Consider the following 22,771-nt stretch of genomic DNA (forward strand, 5'->3'; position numbering starts at 1 on the left):
AATACTCCAGTGACTTACTGAGATACAATCTAGAAAAGAATCAAATAGAATTCTTCAGTTGGAAGGGATTTTCACAGAATCACAGAACTGTAGGGGTTGACAGGGACCTCTAGAGATCACGGAGTCCAACACCCTGCCAAAGCAGCTCCCTAGCCCAGGTTGCACAGGTAGGTGTCTTGAATGTCTCCAGAGAAGGAGACTCCACCACCTCTCTGTGCAGCTGTGCCACTGCTCCGTCACTGCACTGTGAAGAAGTTCTCACACATGTATGCATCAGTTTGTGGCAACTTCCACTCATCCTATCACTACACACTGCTGAGAAGAGTCCAGCAGTCCAGAAGAATCCTCATCCCTTTGCCTCCTGCTCCTTAGATATTTATAGACATGGATCAGATCCCGTCTGAGTCTTCCTTTCTCAAGGCTGAACAGACCCAGGTCTCTCAACCTTCAAAGATCATCTAAGTCCAACTACCTGACTTCTTCAGGGCTAATCAAAAATTAAGACTAGACAACCCAAGCGTCCTCAGCCTCTCCTGGTGAGGCATGCTTTCCAGTCCTTTTTACCTTAGTCGCTCTCCTCTTGATACTCTCAAATATCATTCTTTCTATATTGTGCAGTCCAGAACTTCATACAGTATTCAAGGTAGGGCTGCAGTGACGTGAAATGTAGTGGAAGAATCAATTCTCTTGACTATCTGGCTGTCTCAGCACCTACTAATGTAACTGACTTGGAATAAGGAAAGGATATATTCAAGTCTCTTGAATAAAGACAGAATCAAAGCCGGAGCACAAATAAATCATCAAACAGAATGCAGTCTGAAAGCAGCTTCACCTGCCTAGCTCAGCCTTTCTGAATGCTGTCCAGTTTTTACGTTTGATGGAAGCAAAAATAAATGCATAGAAAAGAACAGAATCACAGTGTAATTCCCAAACAAACAATGAAGATTCTAACCTGTGGCACTAACTTATACATCAAAGTTCACAATGTAGATACTGCTAAATCCCTACAATTTTAATGAACTCACCTCATGTTGAAGGTGTGGGTATGAACTGACCTCAATGAACTCCAAAACAGAAGGTGCAGTGACTAATTCAGAGGTAGATATCTACATCTCTCAAGTACCTCAAAGGCTTCGAAGAAAGGCTTTCAAGTTGGGACCCCTCTATTCCCCTACGCCTAAATCCCTGAGCTCCCTTACAAAACACCATTAGGAAATTCTCCCAACCTAAATGACCTAAGTCATATCTCCCTCAGCTAGAATAAAAGGGAACAAAATTCTAAGCTCATCTGTGTACAACAGAAGAGGAGTTTGTGGCTATTGAGCTCTACAGAGTAACTCAGTACCGATCATTCCTTTAGAAGCTGCTACACTATGCAACTCAACCTACTGAAATTTATGTTCATACATGAGAAAAACACACTTTACCTGAGTGCCTTAATTCCCTTTTTGTCATTATATTTTCTTCATCATTTGTCATAAATTTTCCTTCAAAACTGCTAATTTTGAACACGAACAAATCCACTAATTTCTTCTTAATTTACTGGCTAGATTTCACAAACTCATAAAAGCATAATATTCAACCCTCCATCACTGGTGAAAATGCATAGCTAATAGTGGTGACTGTTGAAGAAGAGCATTTTGTAGTTCAGAATTTGCTCTGACAAAGAGTGCTGTTGTGCTCTTTGTATCTGTTGTAGTTTCCATGGAAATGAATAGGAGGCATTAGTATCAGAGTGATCCACACAGATTTTAGTCAGACTAAAAGAAGCCAAACTTAACATTATGCATATTTAACTAGACTTCATATATAAAAGATACATACAGTTAAGTGAAAGAAACATTATCACCAGTCTACAGATGCTTTTTATTTTTCAATTGGAGTTCTGAGTGCTCCTGACTCTTTAAAAAAAAGTCACATTTTACCGTTAATAAAGTGACAGAAAATTAGTGATCACTACTTTAGTTTCTGCTGACTCCTCTGAAAGTTCATCTGAATACTAAGCTTCTACTTAGCTGAATCAGAACTCCACTTCTACTGCTTCTAGGCCTGGACTCTACCCCGAGGGGTATACCTTTTCCTTTTTGAGACCAGCTCATTCTGAACAGCTCATCCCAATATTAACTTTAATGGAAATTAATGAAAAAAAAAGTATTACACATAATCAGAAATATTTGGCTACGCCCCACACGTTCAAATCATAGAAACTTACTGCTGCCATGTCTTTAATCAGTTTAATAATGATCTCTGAAATCTGTGTCGGTGTTGAACCCTTCATCCACCAGTGGCTTTCACCTCGACGAATATAGCTACAAAGGACACATTGTAATACATGAAATAAAGCCAGTTAGTTATTTGTAGTCAAAATCCACCAAAAGAAGTATTGCACATTCAGTGTAGGGTTATTTTTTCTCTTATTCTGTTTTTAATCAAATTCATTAATTATTTAGATTGTCAGTGTTATTCATTTTTTTACCATTTACTATACAAAGATCATAAAAAGCAACGTACATGCCTTCAAAATATATATTTATTTTATACCTTTAGCTTGAGAACCTATACGTATTGTTAAACAAACCTGGAATTGAAGATCATTGGAAGTGTGACTGTAGTAACTCCTTTGCCTGCTGTAGTGCCAGCTGTCCCAGTGATAGTAGTTCCTTTGGCTTTTAGCTGTACAGTGAGAGCTTTGGCAATGCATCCCAAAAACATATCTAAGATACCCAGTTTATTCCAATCTCCTTTTTCTGTTGAGTGAATAATATCACTTATATCCGCAGGTGGAAGAGACTTCACTCCTATGATACTGGCCAGGCGACTGGGGGTTACCTCAGGCAAAACACGCCTCAGTAACGACGTTACCTGGAAAAAGAATCAAAACATCCCAATTCTTAACAAGACAGATGGACTTTTCATACAATCATTAAAAAATTGCACTGTAAGGCAGAAGGTATCTGTGTATTCAAATCATGTCTGTAAGAAACTGTGTTTTTATACTGCTTTGAAATAATTGTTAATGAGACAAGGCTTAAAAGACCAGAACAAATATAACTTAGAACAAAACAAACCAACACCAAAAACAACAGAAAACACCTTCATCTTGATATAATATAGAAAACATGCTTTGTTCTTCTATCAGGCCAGATCAACAAGAGAGACTGTTGATTAAAAGCCCGTGATCGGACCTGTTGATACAGGATATACAGACATAACATATACATAATATAAAACACACAAACCACGCTGGATTTATAGGTCCTGCCTACTTGATAGACATTTCTGTTAACAGTCTGTCACTTAAATTCCAACACAAGATTCTGTAATTTGTTTTCAAATGCTCATAACGTGAACGTCTGAATATCTGCCCTCTACTCGTGATTATAATACTAATCGGAGTTGCTTTATTTCCATTCTTTTCCTTATGTGCAATTTTCCTTATGTGCAATTACGTGCATAATTTTAGCAATTTTAAAGTGAAAATCCAAAATTACATTTCAAAAAACCACCACTTCAAGTACACATCATCACGTTAATATGAAATGATGTGATCATATGATACTTAGGACTTTTTAATAGTAATACCAGGATGGACAAGAAAGAGCCAGCACTCACCTGTCTCTGCACCCTGGGAGAAGCTGTATGTAACAGCGAGAAGAGATCCTGGAGCAGAGTCAGCTGCTGAGCCAGATACTGACGGCCTACATTGGAACCACTCAGTGCCAGAACCATGGACAGCAGCTCAAAGCAGTACGCATCAGAAGAAGCATCTTCATCATTAGGTTGTGAGTTGGCATTCTCTTTGCTAGAGATGGCATGCTCCCATTCCTCACGCACACGGGTTGCCTCCATTCGTATGGCCTGGACTATATGAGCACACACCTACCAAGTGGAATACAAACACACCGTTAACTCCTAAAAACTTTTAGAGTGTTATTACTTCTGTTTTAAGTATCTTCGCAACGATGACAAAAATGGAAAACCTGTGAAATGGGGCCTGTGCTCAAATGGCTTCCCAACATTAATAGATTAAGAATAAATTTAGGTTTCAATTTAGAGTATTACGCAAAAATTCTTCAGAGTTAATATTTAGATTTAATATTGAATCTGCTCATCTTCACTCAAGAAAATCACAAAGATCTTTTTAGTGTCTTGCTTAGTTTACTATCCTGGAGGAGATTTTAGAAAGCATATTTTTGTTTTACCAATAACACATTACAAAGAATGTTTAGGAGACTGTAAGGCTTGCTAACATGGGTGACAAAGAAGTCAGACCCGACATGCAGAATTCACTAAACTTCAAACAGAAACAAATTCCTCCTGCATTACTATGAAAATCTTTGATGCAATGTTTGTCTCATGGTAAGTATATTAAAACAGCAGATATGTTAATTGGTATATTATAACAATTTATTTAAAAGAAAAACATACTGATTTTGTTACTCTTATGTCAAGAAAAACAAAGACAAGTAAAACCACAAACCCAAACTTTCATTTACTGTAGGAGACAAAAATATAACCCAAAATAACACAACGGAAGGTGTAACTGAAGATGTCAAATAAGAGGTTCTGCATTTACTGAAAATTAACACGTTTGTTAAAACACACAAATATTTAATCCCCAAAGTATTTCAGAGTGAACAAACCTGCTTTTGCAAATTCGTCAGTTTGCTCCGGCTGAATATGATCCCCACCATGTGCTCTTTCAGGTCAGCATCTGATGTTGCCTTCATAAAAAGAATATTTACTATTAGATCAAGAGTTCCAAGAACAAATCCTAACTTCTGTAGCAATTACTATGAAATACCAACAGACTTTTATCTAAGAGTTTGCAGCTCTTTTGTTGCTCAGAAGCAAGGTATCTAAGTAGAATAAATTTAGTACTGGTTAGTATCTTTTTCCTTCTTATGGGCAAGTGGAAATTTGAGCACAAAATAAGATAGTAAGCAAAACAAGTGAAAGACAGTTATTTGAGATTCAGCTTCCTCATCTACCTTAATACAACCTCTGATTGTGTCTTTGTAGAGCACTGCATGCAATATACTTTTCACTTTCTACAAACTTGATGTATTTTGCAATAGAAGAATCAATTTAACACTTGTTAAACTGCTCCTCGCAGGAAGACAGGAGAGAATCCTGGCTAAAAGGATACCAATGAGGTTTTTAAAAATACTTTTTCTCCAAACATCAACAGAGCCAAATTCACTCTTCAAGCAGAGAATGTTAGGCAATAAAGATTGCCAGGCTGATCATTACCTGCAGGTGTTAAGTAATTGTGTGTATGTAAAGATAATTTGAGTCACCAGGGGTTTGGTGTTTCCGCTAAACACGTATGCCCCAATAAATATTTACTACTACCTCTAAAAAAAATACTGAAAAAATTATGCCACTGTAACTCTTTACTTTTGTATTGATCTGAAAACTACAGTGCATAAGACAAATACAGAAAATCATCCTGGCTAACTTTTTCAGCATTGTAGTATTGATAGAATACAAATAAATACATTGTGTACTTTTTCTTCTCCTTCTGGGGAAGACAAGAGCGCTTTTTCTTCTTGTTCTGGAGTTGGCTCAGCATCGCCAGAGATGAGTTTTCCAAATACCTGGAAGAAAGGAAGCGATAGGTGTACACAAGGACTGGATGACCTTGTAGGTCTTTTCCAGGCTTGGTGATTCTATGCTAACTGTCTTATCCCCGTGATAAACGTGTACAGAGATGACATTTTACATCAAAACATGCAGCACCAAAAGTGCAGACGTTGTGCTAAATGTCACTGTACAACACATGAAAAGCCCACCTGAGAGGTAATAAGTCGGAATACTCGCAGTGTCTCAGATTCACAGTTCCTTTGCTGAGCTACACTTGCAGAAATCTGGCCGGCTATCTTAATGCTTTCACCATCTTTCCATCCAAGAATTTTCACTTGTCGAACTCTGAGTGTGTTCTCTGGACCCTTCAATTCAATTTTGATGATGTGATTATCTCCCCCAGGAAGTTCACTTGTCACCCAGCCAATATGTCTTGAATCCAAGTCTACCTATTAAGCAGGAATATAAAGATGGGAACTGACATTGCAACATCGACACCTGTTTCAAAAACAAATCTACTGCATAACACTGGAAGCAATGCAGCATCTGCAATACATGTTTTTATTCACAGCAGTGAGATGGCTATGTTTAATTACATAAATATTCAACAACGTGAATTTAGATTAAACAACTCTTAAATTAAATGACAAGCAGCCGTTATTTTTGTCTTTAAAGTCTATTAAAGAAACTGAACCGTTAGACACTTTATCTTCTAAGCTTTTGAATTCACACATTCAAAACATTCACTTTGAATTCATGTTTGCTTAATTAGTACTCGTTAAAAAAGAATTTAAAAAATCACCATAATTTTCCAGAAAATATAATGCACAATTGTCAGTACTTAAGTTATTTTATCTCAATACACATAAACCTCCTGAGAAGAGACATTATAGATTCATAGATACATTAGGTTGGAAAGGACCTACGAGATCATCTAGTCCAACCATTAATTTTGTGGAAGTTGCTGACTGATTGCCTTTTTGAGAGAGGCAGGACTTAATAACTACAAAATGGACAACAAAATGGTATCATTTCAGCTGTAATGCCACCATTGGAGGAGAGAAAATGATGGGGTGCAACGCCTCACACCATTGCTAAGGGCAACCTGAGTGTCCAAAATTCTATATACAATCAAGCTAGCATTTATTCTTCCCTCATTTCTACTAATTCTGAGCCTGCAAGAAACTGTGACGCAGCAGACAGCACTGACTTTTTTTACTTGATATCATGAGCTAGAGTGTACGCACGAGTCGGGGGTACTGTACGTTGGTGCATTAGAAGATAAAAAGCCTGCTGGAGAACTGCCAGAGAACTGTTTAGCAAAGAGTGAGCAATACTGAATGGAGTCTTGCTATCTTCTGGGAGTGAATCTGCAAAAATGCCTGGGCACTATGCTCAAACAAACAGAAACAAAGACATGGAGCAAACTACCAAGACTCAGAGGAAGGTATACGCCATATATGCATATGTACTCTTTGTCTACATAAATCCACACACTCATACTTCACCGTTTATTACAAGACAACTGTACCCAAGTTGGCTTTATTCAGATATCGAGCATCCTTTGGAGCTGTATCTTTACCTTAAATGCTCTCTGAGGATAAAAGGTAGAGCAAAACAAGCTGTCTCTCTCTACTTCATCTAGCTTCATTGTACAGAATTTCAGTGTTATCAGATGTTACCTCAACAAAGGTCAAGGCTGTGACACAGTTAAGGCTTCTTGAAGATTTTTACCGCAGTCAGTAAGACAAATGCTGGAAGTTCTGAGCTACAAACAGGAACTGCCTACTTTAAACCTTACATATATTTGATGATACACATCCATGTCAAAATACAAAGCATTACTCTTTGTATAAAAATGAGTTTATCATTTGGTTTAGTTACAGAACTACAAAGATTGAATACCATTTTGAATTACAGACTCTGGACAGAGGTCCAGAAGATACTTGAAGCTGAGGTCTAAAAATGATGGGAAAATAGGTGCTATGAATATAAATTAGATAACCTACGTGGAAGGTACATAATTTTTTTCTTCCCTTCATAGTGTCCTACTTACACTCAGCCTTAATCTGCCTTCCTGCCATGAAAAATAATGCCATGCAGCACATAGTAGGTAATGACAACACAACACAAAGCAGCTGAGTGTCTGAGTATCTAACAATGTACACCATGCAATTATTTCAGGCGTACTTAGATACATGTATCCCTAAAACGAGCCAAACAGTATGTTGGGCTTTATAAAACACAAGATAGATGGTCTGTTTCAGAAACATTCTACACAATCTCTTATCCTTTCAGCTGCGGTAATGAAAAATTGAAGGAACATTATAAATCACCCTTTTCTGTTCCAGTAAATGAGTCAAAATTCAGTATATATGAAAGTTGAACTGTTGAACTCTGATGTTAATAACAGTATTTTAAAAAGAGATTATTAAGTGTGATATTTGCAAAACAATTTATCTGCTGTAAGAAATGGAAAATGTTTGCTCAGAAACTCTGATCTGTGTAGCAAAAAAAAAAAAAAAGAAAAAAGAACTGCAATTTTTCCAATGTCAACAGTTAAAGTGCTTACCTGCTTTATTCTGCAGAGATCTTCTACTGCCTTACCAGTTAGGAAAGTCATTGAAGTCACTTTGTTCTACAAACAGACAAGGAAAACAAGAAAACACTTAAACTAAAGAGTGTTCTATTTCTTCCCTATTAAGAGACTGCATGCAAGTTGTTTCTTTATGAAAGCATAGTTTAACTTCTATCTGAAATAAATATATATTTATTTAAGCCACAGGAAACAGAAAATTTATTTTAAAATGTGAACTTGCAAATTAAAGTGATACACTCAGCTGGATGGACAATATGGTGTTTCTTGACAGAGGGATATATGCAGCTGACTATGCACTTTCGTTTTTCATTTTTCATTTCCTTTTTCTCTTACCCCAAGATCTCTGGAATTGTCTACATGAACACACACATAGCGTGCATTGATTCCTTTTACACAGTTAATTGTGATGTTCTTAGTTTTGTTTTTATCTTCATCTCCAGACTCCCAGAATGTTTCTGTAGACCCATCTGTTAAACTACCAATCATGGCAGGTCGGCTTGATGTTTTAATGTCAACAATGCTTGTTAGGTCTTTCAGACAAACCACTATACACAGTTCCTGTGAAAGCAAACAAAAAATATTTAAAATATACTAGAGTAATCACAGAATCATGAAACATCTTAGGTTGGAGAGGACCTTAAAGATCATTTAGTTCCATGGCTGCCTCTCACAAGAACAGGCTGCCCAGAATCCCATCCAATCTGGCCTTGAATGACTCCAGAGATTGGGCATCCACAACCTCTCTGGGCAACCAGCGCCTCACCACTTAACTAAGCCCTAATGCAGGCACTATTTACACTTCTAAAAACTTTATGCTTTTTCTCTCCTGTTAGGAGATACATGTGGGTTCAAATTATTCAGGCCTTAAAAGCAAAGGAAATAGTAGTGGCTAGCAGGTAAACCCATTAGTAAATGTGTAAATGTATTAATGAGCACAAGAAAGCACTTAAGAGCTCTTCATTATGAGCATTAATCTGTGGCTTCTCAGAACAGTAGAAGAAAAAAGACACGAGGAAGTTAAGAACTGCAACTATTTAGCATTTAAAAACTCAATGAACTAAATGAATTAGCTACATTACACAGATTAAAGGACAGCATCTGAACCTCTAAAGTTAAATAATGAAAACCTAGATATCATCAACAAGATTCCAAACAGAGATTCATTCAAGAAAACATGGCATTGCAATGAAATACATTTTCCCTAGTTACAGGATGGTTACAGGAACTACACACTGCTCACAGTTATCTCTGCTTTTCAGAGAGAGGTGTAATACTGACCTGACTCATGACTTCAAAGCCTGACTGTATACTGATACTAAAACTTTCTTCACTATCTCCATCGTCAGATTTAGACAAAATATTGTTGATATGATGGAAAACATTGCTCTGGTGCAGGAACTGATGGTCAGATTGTTTGAATTTGAGGCTCCAACACCTGGAAACACATTCAGCACATTTTGATCCTTTGAAGACCAATTAAAAGATACAACCTACCAGCAAAGAATGCTATTCATTACATTTTTGCTTCTCAGAATGTTTTGAAAAAACCTTTAACCTCAAATCTTTGCAGGATGAGTTGTTCATAGCTTTTAAGGAAGGCAGAAAGAAAACAAACAGAATTTTAACAGGAAATAAAATCATTATTACTCTATTTGCAACTTCAGGACCAAGACACAGGGAAAAGATTATGGAGACTGTTCAGATGACAGATTTCTGAGCAAAAAGTATACTACCATGCACAGACACACAGATAATATCATATTCTTCAGTAGCAAACATATTTTAAAGTAGCAGACAATACAGAACTTTCACAGTAAATATATTTTCTCCAAAAATCCTTCATCCCAGTACTTACACATACAAATACATACATATTTTACATATATCTTCCTATGTGTAAAGAAATGCATGCTCACTTCCTTACAGGAAACGTAAAGATGTTTCCAGCTTTGAATCTATACTGCAAAATCTGTTCCCCTACAACATTTAGGATATTTTCAGCCTCCTAATAACTTTCTTACTTCATGCTTACCTTAAGGCCATTTGCTGTAATGCACTACCACTGGGTAGGGACATCATAAGATCAGAGATTGTTTGGAGAAGACGATGAAAAGTGTGGGGTAAGGGGTGAGCTGCTTCCCCGGCAATCACTATATCAGACAGAGGATGTTCACACACTCTTGTGTCTTTCTCCTTAAATGCAAAAGTAATTTGCATTTTGTTAACAGACTTTCATACCAAAAAAACCTCTAGAGTAAGTATTAGGTGGTGGGGTATGTTTTCTTTTGGTACTAGATTAGCAATGTGCTAATGGCTTTTTTGTTTGTTTTTGTTCTGTTTTTCCATTTTCATAAGAATAACCATAAAAAAAATGCATCAAAAGACAAGAATTCATCATTACACAAAATCTGGTAATTTCAAGGAAAAAATAATTTAACTACGACTATCAAAAGAGTTCAAGTACTATTTATACTTAAAATATAAACTCCATAAATAAAGTTTTGATTCACAGAGAGGGGGTAAGGCTCCTTTTCTCATATACTAAAAACATTTCAAAGTTATTTGCAAAAATCAAGGGAGATACTGAATTTATTGCTCAACTTCACATACTTGTTCTGCGTTTTCTTTATTTGATTTATTTTCTTCATCCTCCTCCTCTTCAGGTTCTACAGGGGCAGGAGTCAGGGAAGCCACAAAGTGCCATAAAATATCATGAAGAGAAGTTGTTTGAATGACGTTACAAAGAAGCCAGTTAAAAGCCTAAAACAAAACACACACAGGGAACTAAAAATTAAGGAAGGAAACTAGTTTAAAAACAGCTTATGTAAGGAGATACACTGATGCTTTTAGACAGTTAAATGTGCAGAGGTCTCCAAGTAAGACACATCAATAGCTAAAGCAATCTATTAAAATGAGAAAAGTATTTCCAGGCAACAAATATACCACTGAAGGTTTTCAGGTGATATTTTTGTATTCCTCACTTCTAGAGTTCACAATACAAATACGTGAATTTTCAAAATGCGTTTTTAAAACACAAATGATTTCTTGCTTTTCTACCCATATGAAAACTATAAAGAAAAAAACAACACAAGAAAAACAAACTGAGACAGAAATGCCATATGTCTTATTTAATCATAGAAGATCCATTAGTACATTAATACCTCCATGGCAAACACTCGGCAAGCAGATTTCCGTAAGGCCTGTTTCATTGCTATTTCAAGTCCTTCCAGATCATGATGCTGGATTACAAATGCCAACACTGGCCACTGGAAGTTTCTCTCTCCTTTGGAAAGAGAGCTGTGGGCGGAGATTAACCGAGAAAGTTCAGGAGATGGATGTCTCAGGAGAGAGGACCCCACTTCTATTCAAAAGCATAAAAATACGCATACATTAGATTGCTTGTTCATTTTCATTTTACAGCCACAATAAAAACAAAAAGCAGCAGAGAAGTTTCAGAATTGATAAACTTTTGCTCATTTTCTTCTATTAGAAAAAAAGTATTAAAAATTGAGCATGGAAAAAATAATGCTCCTTAGCAGACAACACCGCCACGTCAGCTTTTAAATCAAGCACAGAACACAAACAACAAATTTCAGAACTGTAGTAATCCCTGATGTGTTCTGAAACTAACCCTGTGCAGATTAACAACCAATAGTTAATTAATAAAGAGAAATTAAACTCATTACACACACACACGTATAAATACAGCACTGTCTACAGTTTCCAAGAGGGACGATAAATCCAATGCGACATCCTTAATTTCTTTTTCCTCTTTATCCCTTGTCTCCACTTTTACCTGCATCTCCACTGTTAACTCGTCTCCTGGGGATTGCCTTTACACGTGCTGGCAAAATGGAGTGCTGTTTGTCATATTCTGATGCAACAACTGAGTATGACCTTTGAAAGACTGTGCGCTTAGCAAGGTCTGTATCTGTTATTGGGCTGGTCTCCAAACTACAAAGAAATCAGGGAAGTTAGAGATTCGTTAGTAAATATGTACAGTATGCTTAAGTTATGCATAAATGTTAAATAAAGGAGCATGCATTTCATAATGACAATGCCACTGCAGCGTGAAGGTTTATTTTATGTACCTAAAAATCATTTCAATACTGAAAATAAAGAAACAAATTATTTATGATGAAAAAGCACGCAAAGACTCCATAAAAATGTAATCATGCACACTCTAAGTTTCAAGAATTTAGTTATTTTTCAGACAGAATACAAACATTCTGATCATGCCTGAATTGAAGCTTCAGGCGAAATTGGCCTGAGAATGCATGTAAAAGCATCTATGAAGTGAATATTTATTATGCAAGCCAGTTGAAACACAGAATGTTAAGTGAAGGAAGTGTTCCCAACAACTCTAGCCTTAATTTTCAATTGCCATGGCTGTATCTCTGACATGTTTTATTCCTTACCTTCAGAGGACATCTTACAGCCTGAAGAACTCCCAGCTTATGCTGTCCCTATAGGCCTCAGTAAACCATGGTGTCCACAGTTTTAATAAAGGAATATAGCAATACTCCTCTTAAGGAGTTTTGTTAGAAAAGTTCAATTTCTGAAAAGACTGTATTGCAGATTGTAGTGTTCAATAAGCTGCATTTTAAGCCAGTATAAAATAAGAAATTAAAAAAAACAAACACAGGTCAAATGCAAGTTTTTCCCTTGTTACATCACTGACATGAAAACCTCAAGTATCTATGTTGATTTATTAAGTAACAGTAAGAGCCTTTTTTACCCCGGGCAAAACAGAAAAAAATCTGTAATTGTTTGAATTGGATCACAGAAAATTTAACAAAACAAATACTTGTCTTAACATGGCAAAAATCACCTATCAGTCTTGGTCCTGGACAGCATTCAGCTGTCATTTCTCCAGTGACATTTTAACTTCCTACAAAAAGAAACACCAACTTTTGCTTTGAAAATGTAAAGGAATGAAATTCCCTCTTCGTCACCTTTCCCTTCAGAATGAAATCTTGAAGAGTTACTACTTCTTAAAAAAGTATTTCACCCACACTACCATCAACCAGTCATGTCACAGAATGGAAATATAGGGGAAAAGTGCTAAACTTTCAGCTGTGTTTCTTGGACCACTGCTTTTCAAATAACCTCTTCAGTTTTGTAGTTCTGGGGATTGTGGAAAAACTGCATTCATCTTCATAAAAAAATAAGCAGGCCTAAAGTAAGGACAATGGACAAGTTCCCTTGAGATACACTGCGAGTCAATTTCTGAACATGTGGTTTATTTTTATTTCGATTCAAAATATTTTGGCTGTGAAATCAAGACCTTTCTAGAGAGAAGCAACTGGCCTGCATTATTCTTAAAGCTTTAAATAATGATTGCAAACTTGCATTACTAGTGTTTGAAAATACATCTGATATGCTACCCTTTACTGAAGTCACTCTTATAACAGTTTCTTGCATTCTGGGCGTTTTTCTTGCCATTTCAAGACATCGATCTGGGCTGACCTGATACTTTAGCTACTTAATTGTGACAATTTTTTTCACCATTTTCAATTTTTATTTGCTTATTTATTTTAACTTAGGTGTTTAATGCTAATGCATTAACATTGCTACGGAATACCCAGAACTAGAGGGAAGTACCTTGGGGGCATAGATTTCATGTTACTCTCTGGCTCTTCGAAGACATTAGGGCTTGCATCAGGAGTAACTGAGATGTACGGCGCAGGTACGGATGTTGAGCGCAGGTACCTCATCTCATCCTGGAAGAGGTTGTCGTCCTGATAGCCAGCAAAGTTTTCATGATGATGCCTACATCAAATAAGATTTCTTAGTAACTTAAGAAAAAGCTGCTCTACATACACAAAATACTCCCTTACAGAGACATGTTAATCCAGCTAACACTATTCATTTGCTATTCACTTAATGAATGAAGTCCAGTTGCGATTTCCACATTAGGGCAAAATACAGTGGCACTTTCATCTGGTGAGTTAAACAGTAACCTACACTAGGTTGTGAAGAATTTGTAATTTTTACTGAATTTTAGTTCCGTTTCTATGCATATTTTTATTCAAATACTAAATATTATAATAAATATTATTCATAAACTTCCTTTAATTACCTCGCTAATGTCTGTAGATACAGACATGGCATTTTAATGGGAAAATCTTCAGAAATTCCTTCTTTTACACTGGGAAGTTGCGACTGGAATGCTTTTGCAGGGTGATAGCAGAGGATACTAGGCTCAGCAGCACTGCTCAGCGACAGCAAATACAGTGCATTAGCTTTAATCACTTGATGAGCTTCCATAGTTGGCAAGGCACGAGGAGTCTTAACTTGCATTGGTTTTCTCCTAGACTGTTTAATCTACAGAAATTAATTAAAAGAAAAAAAAGGTATATTTAAATCGCTCTTCATCACAAGAGAAGCTATCAATATCACACAGGCAAACTACTTGATTCTTCCTGTTATAAAATGAAGCTATTCTAAAATAGTACCTCTAACTTTTAATAACCAGCTGAAAGTTTTCACGTTTGCCTCAGGGTGGATTTTGTGTGCAAAAAGTGTCAGTAAATTTAATTTTTCATTCCAATTAAATTAACACACATTTGAATACTTTAAACAAATATTTTAAACTGGTATGACAAGAGAAATACAAGATGAATGCCTTTCACGTCATTACTCCATTACTCTAGTCCACCCAAGGTATGATCTCATTTTTCAAGGCTTTTCAGTTTGAACAAAATAGTCACTTTCTCAAAAGTTACTTCCAATATTAGAGAAGCAAACAGTAAAACAAGAAATTAAGGCAAGTTAGAGAACACTCGAATTGGATAGCTTGTACAATTTAAAGCTGGATCTGCAATATAAACATATAGCTAAATTAGACATTTTTTTTACCTAATATCCATCTAAACTAGGACTTCACGTTACCTATTACCAGAAAGTTATACACAGATTGTCTTGTTTGAAGATCACTTCAACTCTGTACTTCCCTCTGCCATACACTGAAGTAAAAAAATCTCTCACTCATAAAATGGTTGAGAAACACCCTGTGAAGATAGTTGCCTAGCCTTTGCTGCTGTACAGGGTAGGAAGATGCTCACTGTCAGACAAAAAATAGTAAAAACCTGTCAGGCTTCATGAAAATACCTGTGAATAGAACAGGGACATATTTAAGTCTGCACTGATCCATTTCTCCATACTCTTAAGCTGGGGACCATGTCAGGCCAGTGCAGAAATAAAGCTCAGTTCAGTCTTCTAGTCATAGTCTCCAAGGAATGGAAAAGCCTACTGAATAGGACTGAACTAATATTCAGTGAAGCTGTTCATCATTCCACGAATACGGACCTGAGGCAGCCATCTTCATAAATGCCATCTCTTCAATAATGTAACAAAAGGCAAAGATTGTGTGGCCACATCAGTGAGGGAGCACACCCCCAAAAGAGATTGCTACATGGACTGCAGAAGTATAGAACATATTTCCTCTGTTAATGCGAGCAAACTGTAGTTAAAGTTTCCCACATTGTTCCGTGTCCAGCAATAATGCCAACAATAGTTGCAGTGGCAGGGCAGAATAAGAGCCAATGATTTGGATGATGGAGATCATAAAAGAAACCATAAGCATATTAAAACAATATTAGTATTTTAAGTAAACAAACAAAATGAAATTCAAAGTTAAATAAATCAACACATAATAAAAATTAGGTATTACATTTTATGATGCAGTGGCATTGTAGGGTTTTTTTGCCTAATGGCCACAAGTTTGAAAACAGCACCTTCCCTAGATCAAAGGTAATCAGCAGAGTTTCCATCTTGTTATGGAAACAATATCATTGGTATTTCAAAACTTTCCACAATTCTGAAACTCCAAATTTTCCAAAGCCTACTTTCAAACTGTGAATGCAGTACTGCTGAGCAGACAGAGAGGAAAACATAAGTTAAGCAGACAAAAATACCTTCTCTCTTGCTGCTGCTTGCTTTTCACGGAGGTACTTTTCTCTGCATCGATCACATACCAAATACCAAGTGCTTCCTCCAATACCACCATCACCACAATTACCAGCCCATCCTCCACAGAAGTGTCCTATGCTGTTATAGCCTTGGCCACCTGCGTAACGACCACAACCTACAAACAGTTTAAAAAAAAAAGTTACTTCAAAATAAAGATTTTTTTTCCTTTCTGCAAAACAGGGATGTAGGTGGGGGAAGGAAGGTGATGGTTTGCCTTTTCTCTTAGCACATTAATTACAGCACACATTCATGTATCCCAGTGGTATCTCAAGAATTCAGATACACGTGTTCATGTTTTTATTATTAACATCAGTGCATCAACAGTTTCCTACTCAGACAGTTAAGTGATGGATCAGTATTACGTTAGCCAGCGTATCAACAGTTTAAAAGAAATTTAAGACCTACAACGTATCTAAGAAAGCTTCAAAGGGAATATAGTGTATTCCTTTGCTGATTACTGATTCTCAGAAAAATTCAGAGAACTGGTAATTGCTGAAGATCAAGGCTTCTTAGTTCACTATACAGTACTAGAACTAGAACATCAGACTGAACTTCACTAACTGATAAAATAGTTTAGCTTAGTTTACAAGCTAGGAAACAAATCATTTTGTCTTTGACAAGGCTACCTATTACTGGCTATATCACAAGTATCTTTTAAATTCAGTTGACTAGTAAACACTAGTTAGTGTCTAGCTAATGCTAATTTTCTTAATGAGTCCCAAATTAAAATTATTTACACTGAGTTCAAGTTTATCGTGTGTGATAAACTGTGTTAAAATATTAAAGAAGGCAGCCTGACTTATTTCCATAACAGCAACTTATACATTTTTGTATGTGTATGGTGCATTCTCCAGGCAGACACAGGAAGAATACTGAATCTTACCTGGATGAGCTTGTCTCATGTGGTATGTCACTGGATATGGATGTGATTCTCCACACAACTCACAGATCGTGTCTTTTTCAGGTCCTCCTACGGCCAGTTGGGCCATCTCACCAAAAAGATTTCCCCTTGGTCTAGCCTCAACCTTTTCTTTTTTCTTCTTCTCTTTCTTGGTTTTCTTGTTATCTTTGTCATTCTCCTTCTTCTTTAACACCGCACAAGAACCAGGACTTGGAAAAATCATATTTTGGGAAGCTGCTTTAATAGTTGCCAAGGAAATATCTTCCCAGAAAGCTACCAGGTGCTGCAGTGTTAATGGAAGAGGAGACTTGGATTTCATAGTGTGATGACTGGATGTTTCAAAGGAGGTAGTTTCAGTTTTTCCGTCCTCACACTTTTCATGCAAAGGTGGTTCTTTCAACATTGAAAGGACCTTGTTTTTGTTGATGCTGCCCATTTTAGATATGTCTGGTCCATGAGGAGCAATGTTGAACATGTTAAGAGCAGAGGATATTTCCAAGGAGTGCCTATTTTTCAACTTGGTTTCTTTCTCCTCTGCTGGTTGTTGACTAAGACTGCTTCGTATTGGCGCATGCTCTTTGGACAGTTCTGGATTAAACTTCAAAAAAGATGAACAAGCCATAGCATCATGAACTATTCCTTCATGCCAAAGAAAAGCAGCGAACACAGCTCTAGCACATTCTGCAACAGAAGGTGACATTGCTTGCTTGGCTGGCTCTATAGACTTGGAGCCATCTCCTTTAAAAAGAAAATTGGATTTCTCCTTTTTGGGTCGGGTATGCCTACCAGCACATTTACGGCTCACTTTTGGAGACGCTCTCATGTCTTGCTCATCTTTCAGAGGTGCTTTCCCTATGCTGAAATGAACTTTATTAGAACCGTCGTCCAAGCTTCTGAATTCCGTGTTGTCTTCACAGGTGCTATCTGTAATGCTGTTAGTCTTTAGAGTACTTGAAGTACACACTTCAACAACCTCACTGTGAAGGTTTTCTTGTACGACATGAGGAGATGGAGCTCTGTTTTCAGTTTCTGTAGGTGTTACATCCTTTGTAATAATTTTTGGTTTGGGTGAAGTGGACCTCCCCCTTAAAGATTCTGTTAGTGGTACTTTCTTTTTGCGAAGAGTGTCTGGATCTAATGTGTACGAATCTGATTTGGATCGTTCTCGAGGAGGATCAAGCTTTGTTTTTACAGGAGATGATGCTTTCTGAGGTACCATTTTATCGTGGGGTGATGAGGACCGTGGAGAACTAGCGCCAGATCTAACTGTTGTAAGCGTCTTTGTCTTTGGAGAAGACGACCGAGTTCCTGGTCCTGGAGATTCAGCTCTCAGACCAGTTGTAGTTCTTCCATCAGTTTTTAGCGTTTGCAAAGTATTGTGATTTGGAGACAAAGATCTGCTGTGAGAATCTGACCGCAATTTTGCGGTATCTGATTTCAGCAGCAGAGATTCACTGGCAGACAGGCCGTCAGTGTTCCTAGGTTTCTTCTGGTCAGCAGCAGCTCTATTCATTCGCACGTCGAGCTTGGGTGATCTGCTGTCAGCTCTGTGTTTTGATGACATGTCTGATTTTCCTGCTGGAGAAATTGGTCTAGCAGCTCCTGTGAAATTCACTCGGTCACCTGTTCAGTATATTTTACAATTAAATTGTTACATTTGGCAGTGACATGTTTAACAGTACGAAACAAGAATTAAAGGCCACAGTGCACAATAAAATTCTAACACATGCTTCTGTTCACGTAATGCAGGCACGTCTAAAGGGAATATTTTCCCTACAAAAATAGTTATAAATTTCTTCTACTAAAAATAAGTAAAAATGCACATTTCCAAACACTGGTTAGGAAATATTTACAGAAAGCACACTATGGTGGTGTCTAAAGGCACAGTTCACTATTTTCTCAAAACACAAATAAAGGAACCATGATTTACAGAGCTAGGAGTACAATTTAACTAAGTTTACCTCAGTTGCAACAGAAACCAAGGGTTATTTCTTTACTATCTCTGTGTCAGACATTGCAACAAGAGACTTGCAGAAAGACCACATGTATGACTGGATTTATTTTTCTTGATTCTCAAAAGTCAGGAGACATTGAAAGTAAATACAATTATAAGGCAAATAGTTGGGTAAAGGGCTAACAAACAGGCTTAAAACAATTCACATTACTCTATCTAGATTTTTAAGGCCCCGTGCTATGAATGTTTTTCTCCTAGAACATAATCTACTTGTAGTAACCTTCTTCTATTACTACTAAGCAAAGCCATCAACCACCTTTAGCTTGATGCTCATAAATACACTGATTTTACACATGTATTAATCCACACACAAGAATATTGTGGGTATGCTAATACATGCCAAACTAGTATATGTAAATAAGTAGCTCAGCAAAACATTCTACTTCAAATTATTTTATGAGTTTACTCAGTCTCTCTTGTAGGACTGTATTTTTAAAATTAAATCAAGAAATGTTTGAATTACCGGCAATAATGCAACAGTCAACAATTATATTAATACGCAACTCTCTCCAGAAAGCAATACACCTCGAAGTCTTGAACACATACTTACTCCTTCTGATTTGAACGTGTTTTCATTAGTTAAAAAAGTAGTTAACTTTTAGAGCTTGCAAAAGTCGGTCACTGTGCATTTTTGATTTTTTAAATTTTTTTACTAGCACTAAAATGCTGTTTCCACTGGCCCAAGCACATTCTGAGGGAAACAATTGATTTAATTTTTTGACAAATAATCAAAGAATATTTGCTAATTTGAACCAAGATTTCTAATGGGAACAGAGGTCACAGGTAGTAAGTCATCTTTTATTCAGTAGTTTCCATAATTACTTGGAAGGTGGGAAATCTATGCTTAGTTCCTTTTGCAACATAGAATTCCAAATTCTTCTGGTTTCCACGCATGAAGTCTTATCCATATGCTAGATAATATACAGAAGCCTGGAATTACCTGTTTTTGTTGGTTTTTTTTCCCTACTAACATTGTTAAATCTCACAATAAATCAATTGAATAAAGACTAGAAACCAAGATGTCTCCTCAGGAAACAAAACATTTTTTGTACCCTCCATATTTAAGTAGCTTCTAATAAAACAAACAGCAACAGGAAAAAGTTAAGAATACTTAAATTAAAATATTTAACAAACTTGAGGGTTAGGGTGCTCTCCTTGTTTCTCAGGACATGGGACACAACAGTTCATATTCCTCCAGGCAAAAAGCAAATATTTTGTCCATATTCAAGGACAACATGCCAAATGTAAAAAGAACATTTCAAACGTTTTCATCTTCGCTCTTGAGTGTCTAAACTGCCTTTACACTTTTTTCTTATGAGATTTTGGGATGTTTTCTTATTTGCATGTTTGTTTTGAGGTGGGAGGAAGAAGGAGGGAACAAATAGTGTGGTATATCATGTTTTATATTTAATTAATTTATATTATTATTATATTTTTATTTTTATTCTGTTTATATTTACATTATATTGTTCTTGCTAAAAGAAAAAGAAAGTGATTATTAAATAGCAGCCCAACCATTTTTTGCTCGTGCCAGTTCTGTTACTCACCAGTTCTACTGATGAACAATTTTTATGATACCTGCTTTGTGATTCATTAATTCAGGAATGGAAGTGATAACTTTGTACATACTTTTCCCAAAAACAAATGAACAAAAACATAAATTTAAAGTTTGCCAGATAAGAAAAAGTCTAGATAATATAATTTAAATAACTTTTTACAGAACTCCTCATAAAGTAAAAAAAAAAAAAAAGAATGGAAAACACTTGTCTCCTTAGAGAACGTGGAGCTTAGTAAACCATTCAGCAGTGTATCGCACTCCAAGAATATGCATTATCAGTTAAAGTAGGAAAACATTCTAGAACAAAAATATTTATGATAAGCATAGCCTTGCATTAGCTTTTAGAAATGAAAAATGTTTGATGTTTTTTTTTAAAAAAGGTTTGACTTTGCATGTGTATATTTAAATAAACCTAATTAGCACTGTAGAATAACAGCCCACAAACAAAAAATCCCCCATGTGAGAAACTGCATGATTACCTAACTGATTTATTTGCGAGTAAAGAAAAAAATATAACTTTTTTTTGCCTTTCTTCATTTGCCTATTTGATAGCAGATAGTGAATGTTATTCTAGATTAACAGTCACCTATTTACAAAAATTGATAGCTAAAGTGCACACCCTGAAATCCTTACCACTCAGTAAGGTATCATTGAATGGCTACATCAAACTCCCAACAAACACCAAACTTAAACAGATTGTATTAAGTGAATGAAATGAAAATGAACGGAAGGAGCAAAAAAAACCAAAACAAAACCACAACACTTTGAATGCAAAATCTGAATAACCTCGCCATGTTCGCATGCATACCCACCCTTCAGTTTGTGAGAGAGAGATGAAAGAGCAGAGGCAGGCCCAGCTACATCACTAGTTTTGTAAATACGCTCACGAGAAGCAAGGCAGCAGGATGGAGTTTCTACAGTGGAAAACAGTTGCACAGAAGCAGCACAGATTCAATGGAAAAAAAAGCAGATATAAAAACAGGCATTTCAAATGATATGCATCTCCTGTGTTAAATATTCTTGAATTCATCAAGACTCCTACATTAGTTTTAAAAGAGAAACAGTTAATAAAACAAGCTTTCCCTGATGTGAACGTCAAAAAACAAAAGTTTATGGGACCTAAAATGGAATATTTATTGACTAGACAATCAGATGTATGGTTTATTATGAAACCTGAAGTACCTAATTTTGAACAGAACTCTGTTTTCAAATATGAAATTTAAATCTGTAAATTCAGAGATTAGTTATTAAAAGCTCTGTTGTCTTCTTTAGATGATCATTTGTAACATTCTTTTGATCAGATTGAAAATCTGGACTTTTCTGTTTGGAAGTTTCACTACTCGCTGGAAAGAATGATGAAAAATATATTAAACCCATCAGAGCCATTTGTTTTCAAATCTGAATTCACCCCAGTACTGAAATGTTACAAAAATCTTCACTGGTAACGTGAACTGTAGTTTTGCAATACCATCAGAAGACCTAATTACCAGTAGATGTTTCTATCAAATAGTACAGACATGAAAACAAATTTGTATCAGCCCTTACAATTTTGCCTAAGGATAAAGGAAAAAAAAAGATGTTAAACTCCGGTATAATCCATGATGGAGTGAGACAACAGAAGGATTTCTAATTTCAAGTCTATGATTTTAATTTTCTATAACTATATATATAGTTTTTAATTCTAATTTCAATTTTTATTCCTTTCTTTATGGAAAAAAAATGTTTAATTTCTACTGCATCAACAATTTTAGAAAGATTTTGTACGCTAGAAGATACTTGGCTTTAGAAATACACTTTTGTACAAATGGAAGAAAAGTGAACTGAAATTAAGAGATTTCAGTTCCCACAGAGCTAAGTCATTGGTTTTTTGTTGTTTTTGTCTGGTACTACACTTACTAAGTTGTACACAAATACATTAAAATCTCTACCTTGAGTAACAAATTGTAAATCTACAGACTCTATAATGAGTAGATGTTCATTCACGCTTGAGGAAAGAATTTAATTCTTAAAAACAATTACATAATCCATATATTCTCATTCTAGTGCTATCATAAATTTAAGAACAGCATTACCTACTTTGATGTCTACAAGAGCTTTGAAAAGATAAAATATCAACTATACAGCTTTTGAGTAGGAGGA

At 36.1% G+C, this 22,771-nt stretch overlaps 1 protein-coding gene across 1 annotated transcript in view; it reads right to left on the minus strand.

Moving 5' to 3' along the window:
- MYCBP2 (MYC binding protein 2) overlaps window positions 1-22,771 on the minus strand; it is a 169,279-nt gene that overhangs the window by 12,258 nt on the left and 134,250 nt on the right. Inside the window, exons 56-72 of the mRNA XM_065744087.1 lie at window positions 17,043-18,683; window positions 16,105-16,274; window positions 14,268-14,512; window positions 13,790-13,957; window positions 11,982-12,139; window positions 11,347-11,546; window positions 10,796-10,945; window positions 10,218-10,378; window positions 9,464-9,620; window positions 8,519-8,743; window positions 8,159-8,224; window positions 5,796-6,035; window positions 5,502-5,600; window positions 4,644-4,724; window positions 3,613-3,879; window positions 2,579-2,862; window positions 2,213-2,309 (exon numbers count right to left, since the gene is read on the minus strand). Coding sequence (XP_065600159.1) covers window positions 2,213-2,309; window positions 2,579-2,862; window positions 3,613-3,879; window positions 4,644-4,724; window positions 5,502-5,600; window positions 5,796-6,035; window positions 8,159-8,224; window positions 8,519-8,743; window positions 9,464-9,620; window positions 10,218-10,378; window positions 10,796-10,945; window positions 11,347-11,546; window positions 11,982-12,139; window positions 13,790-13,957; window positions 14,268-14,512; window positions 16,105-16,274; window positions 17,043-18,683 — 4,409 coding nt within the window. The remainder of the gene's footprint in view (window positions 1-2,212; window positions 2,310-2,578; window positions 2,863-3,612; window positions 3,880-4,643; window positions 4,725-5,501; window positions 5,601-5,795; window positions 6,036-8,158; window positions 8,225-8,518; window positions 8,744-9,463; window positions 9,621-10,217; window positions 10,379-10,795; window positions 10,946-11,346; window positions 11,547-11,981; window positions 12,140-13,789; window positions 13,958-14,267; window positions 14,513-16,104; window positions 16,275-17,042; window positions 18,684-22,771) is intronic.

Source organism: Cyrtonyx montezumae, unplaced genomic scaffold (genome assembly GCF_038088225.1).
Source record: "Cyrtonyx montezumae isolate F1298 unplaced genomic scaffold, pur_monq_1.0 scaffold_3, whole genome shotgun sequence".
Classification (NCBI taxonomy): Eukaryota; Metazoa; Chordata; class Aves; order Galliformes; family Odontophoridae; genus Cyrtonyx; species Cyrtonyx montezumae.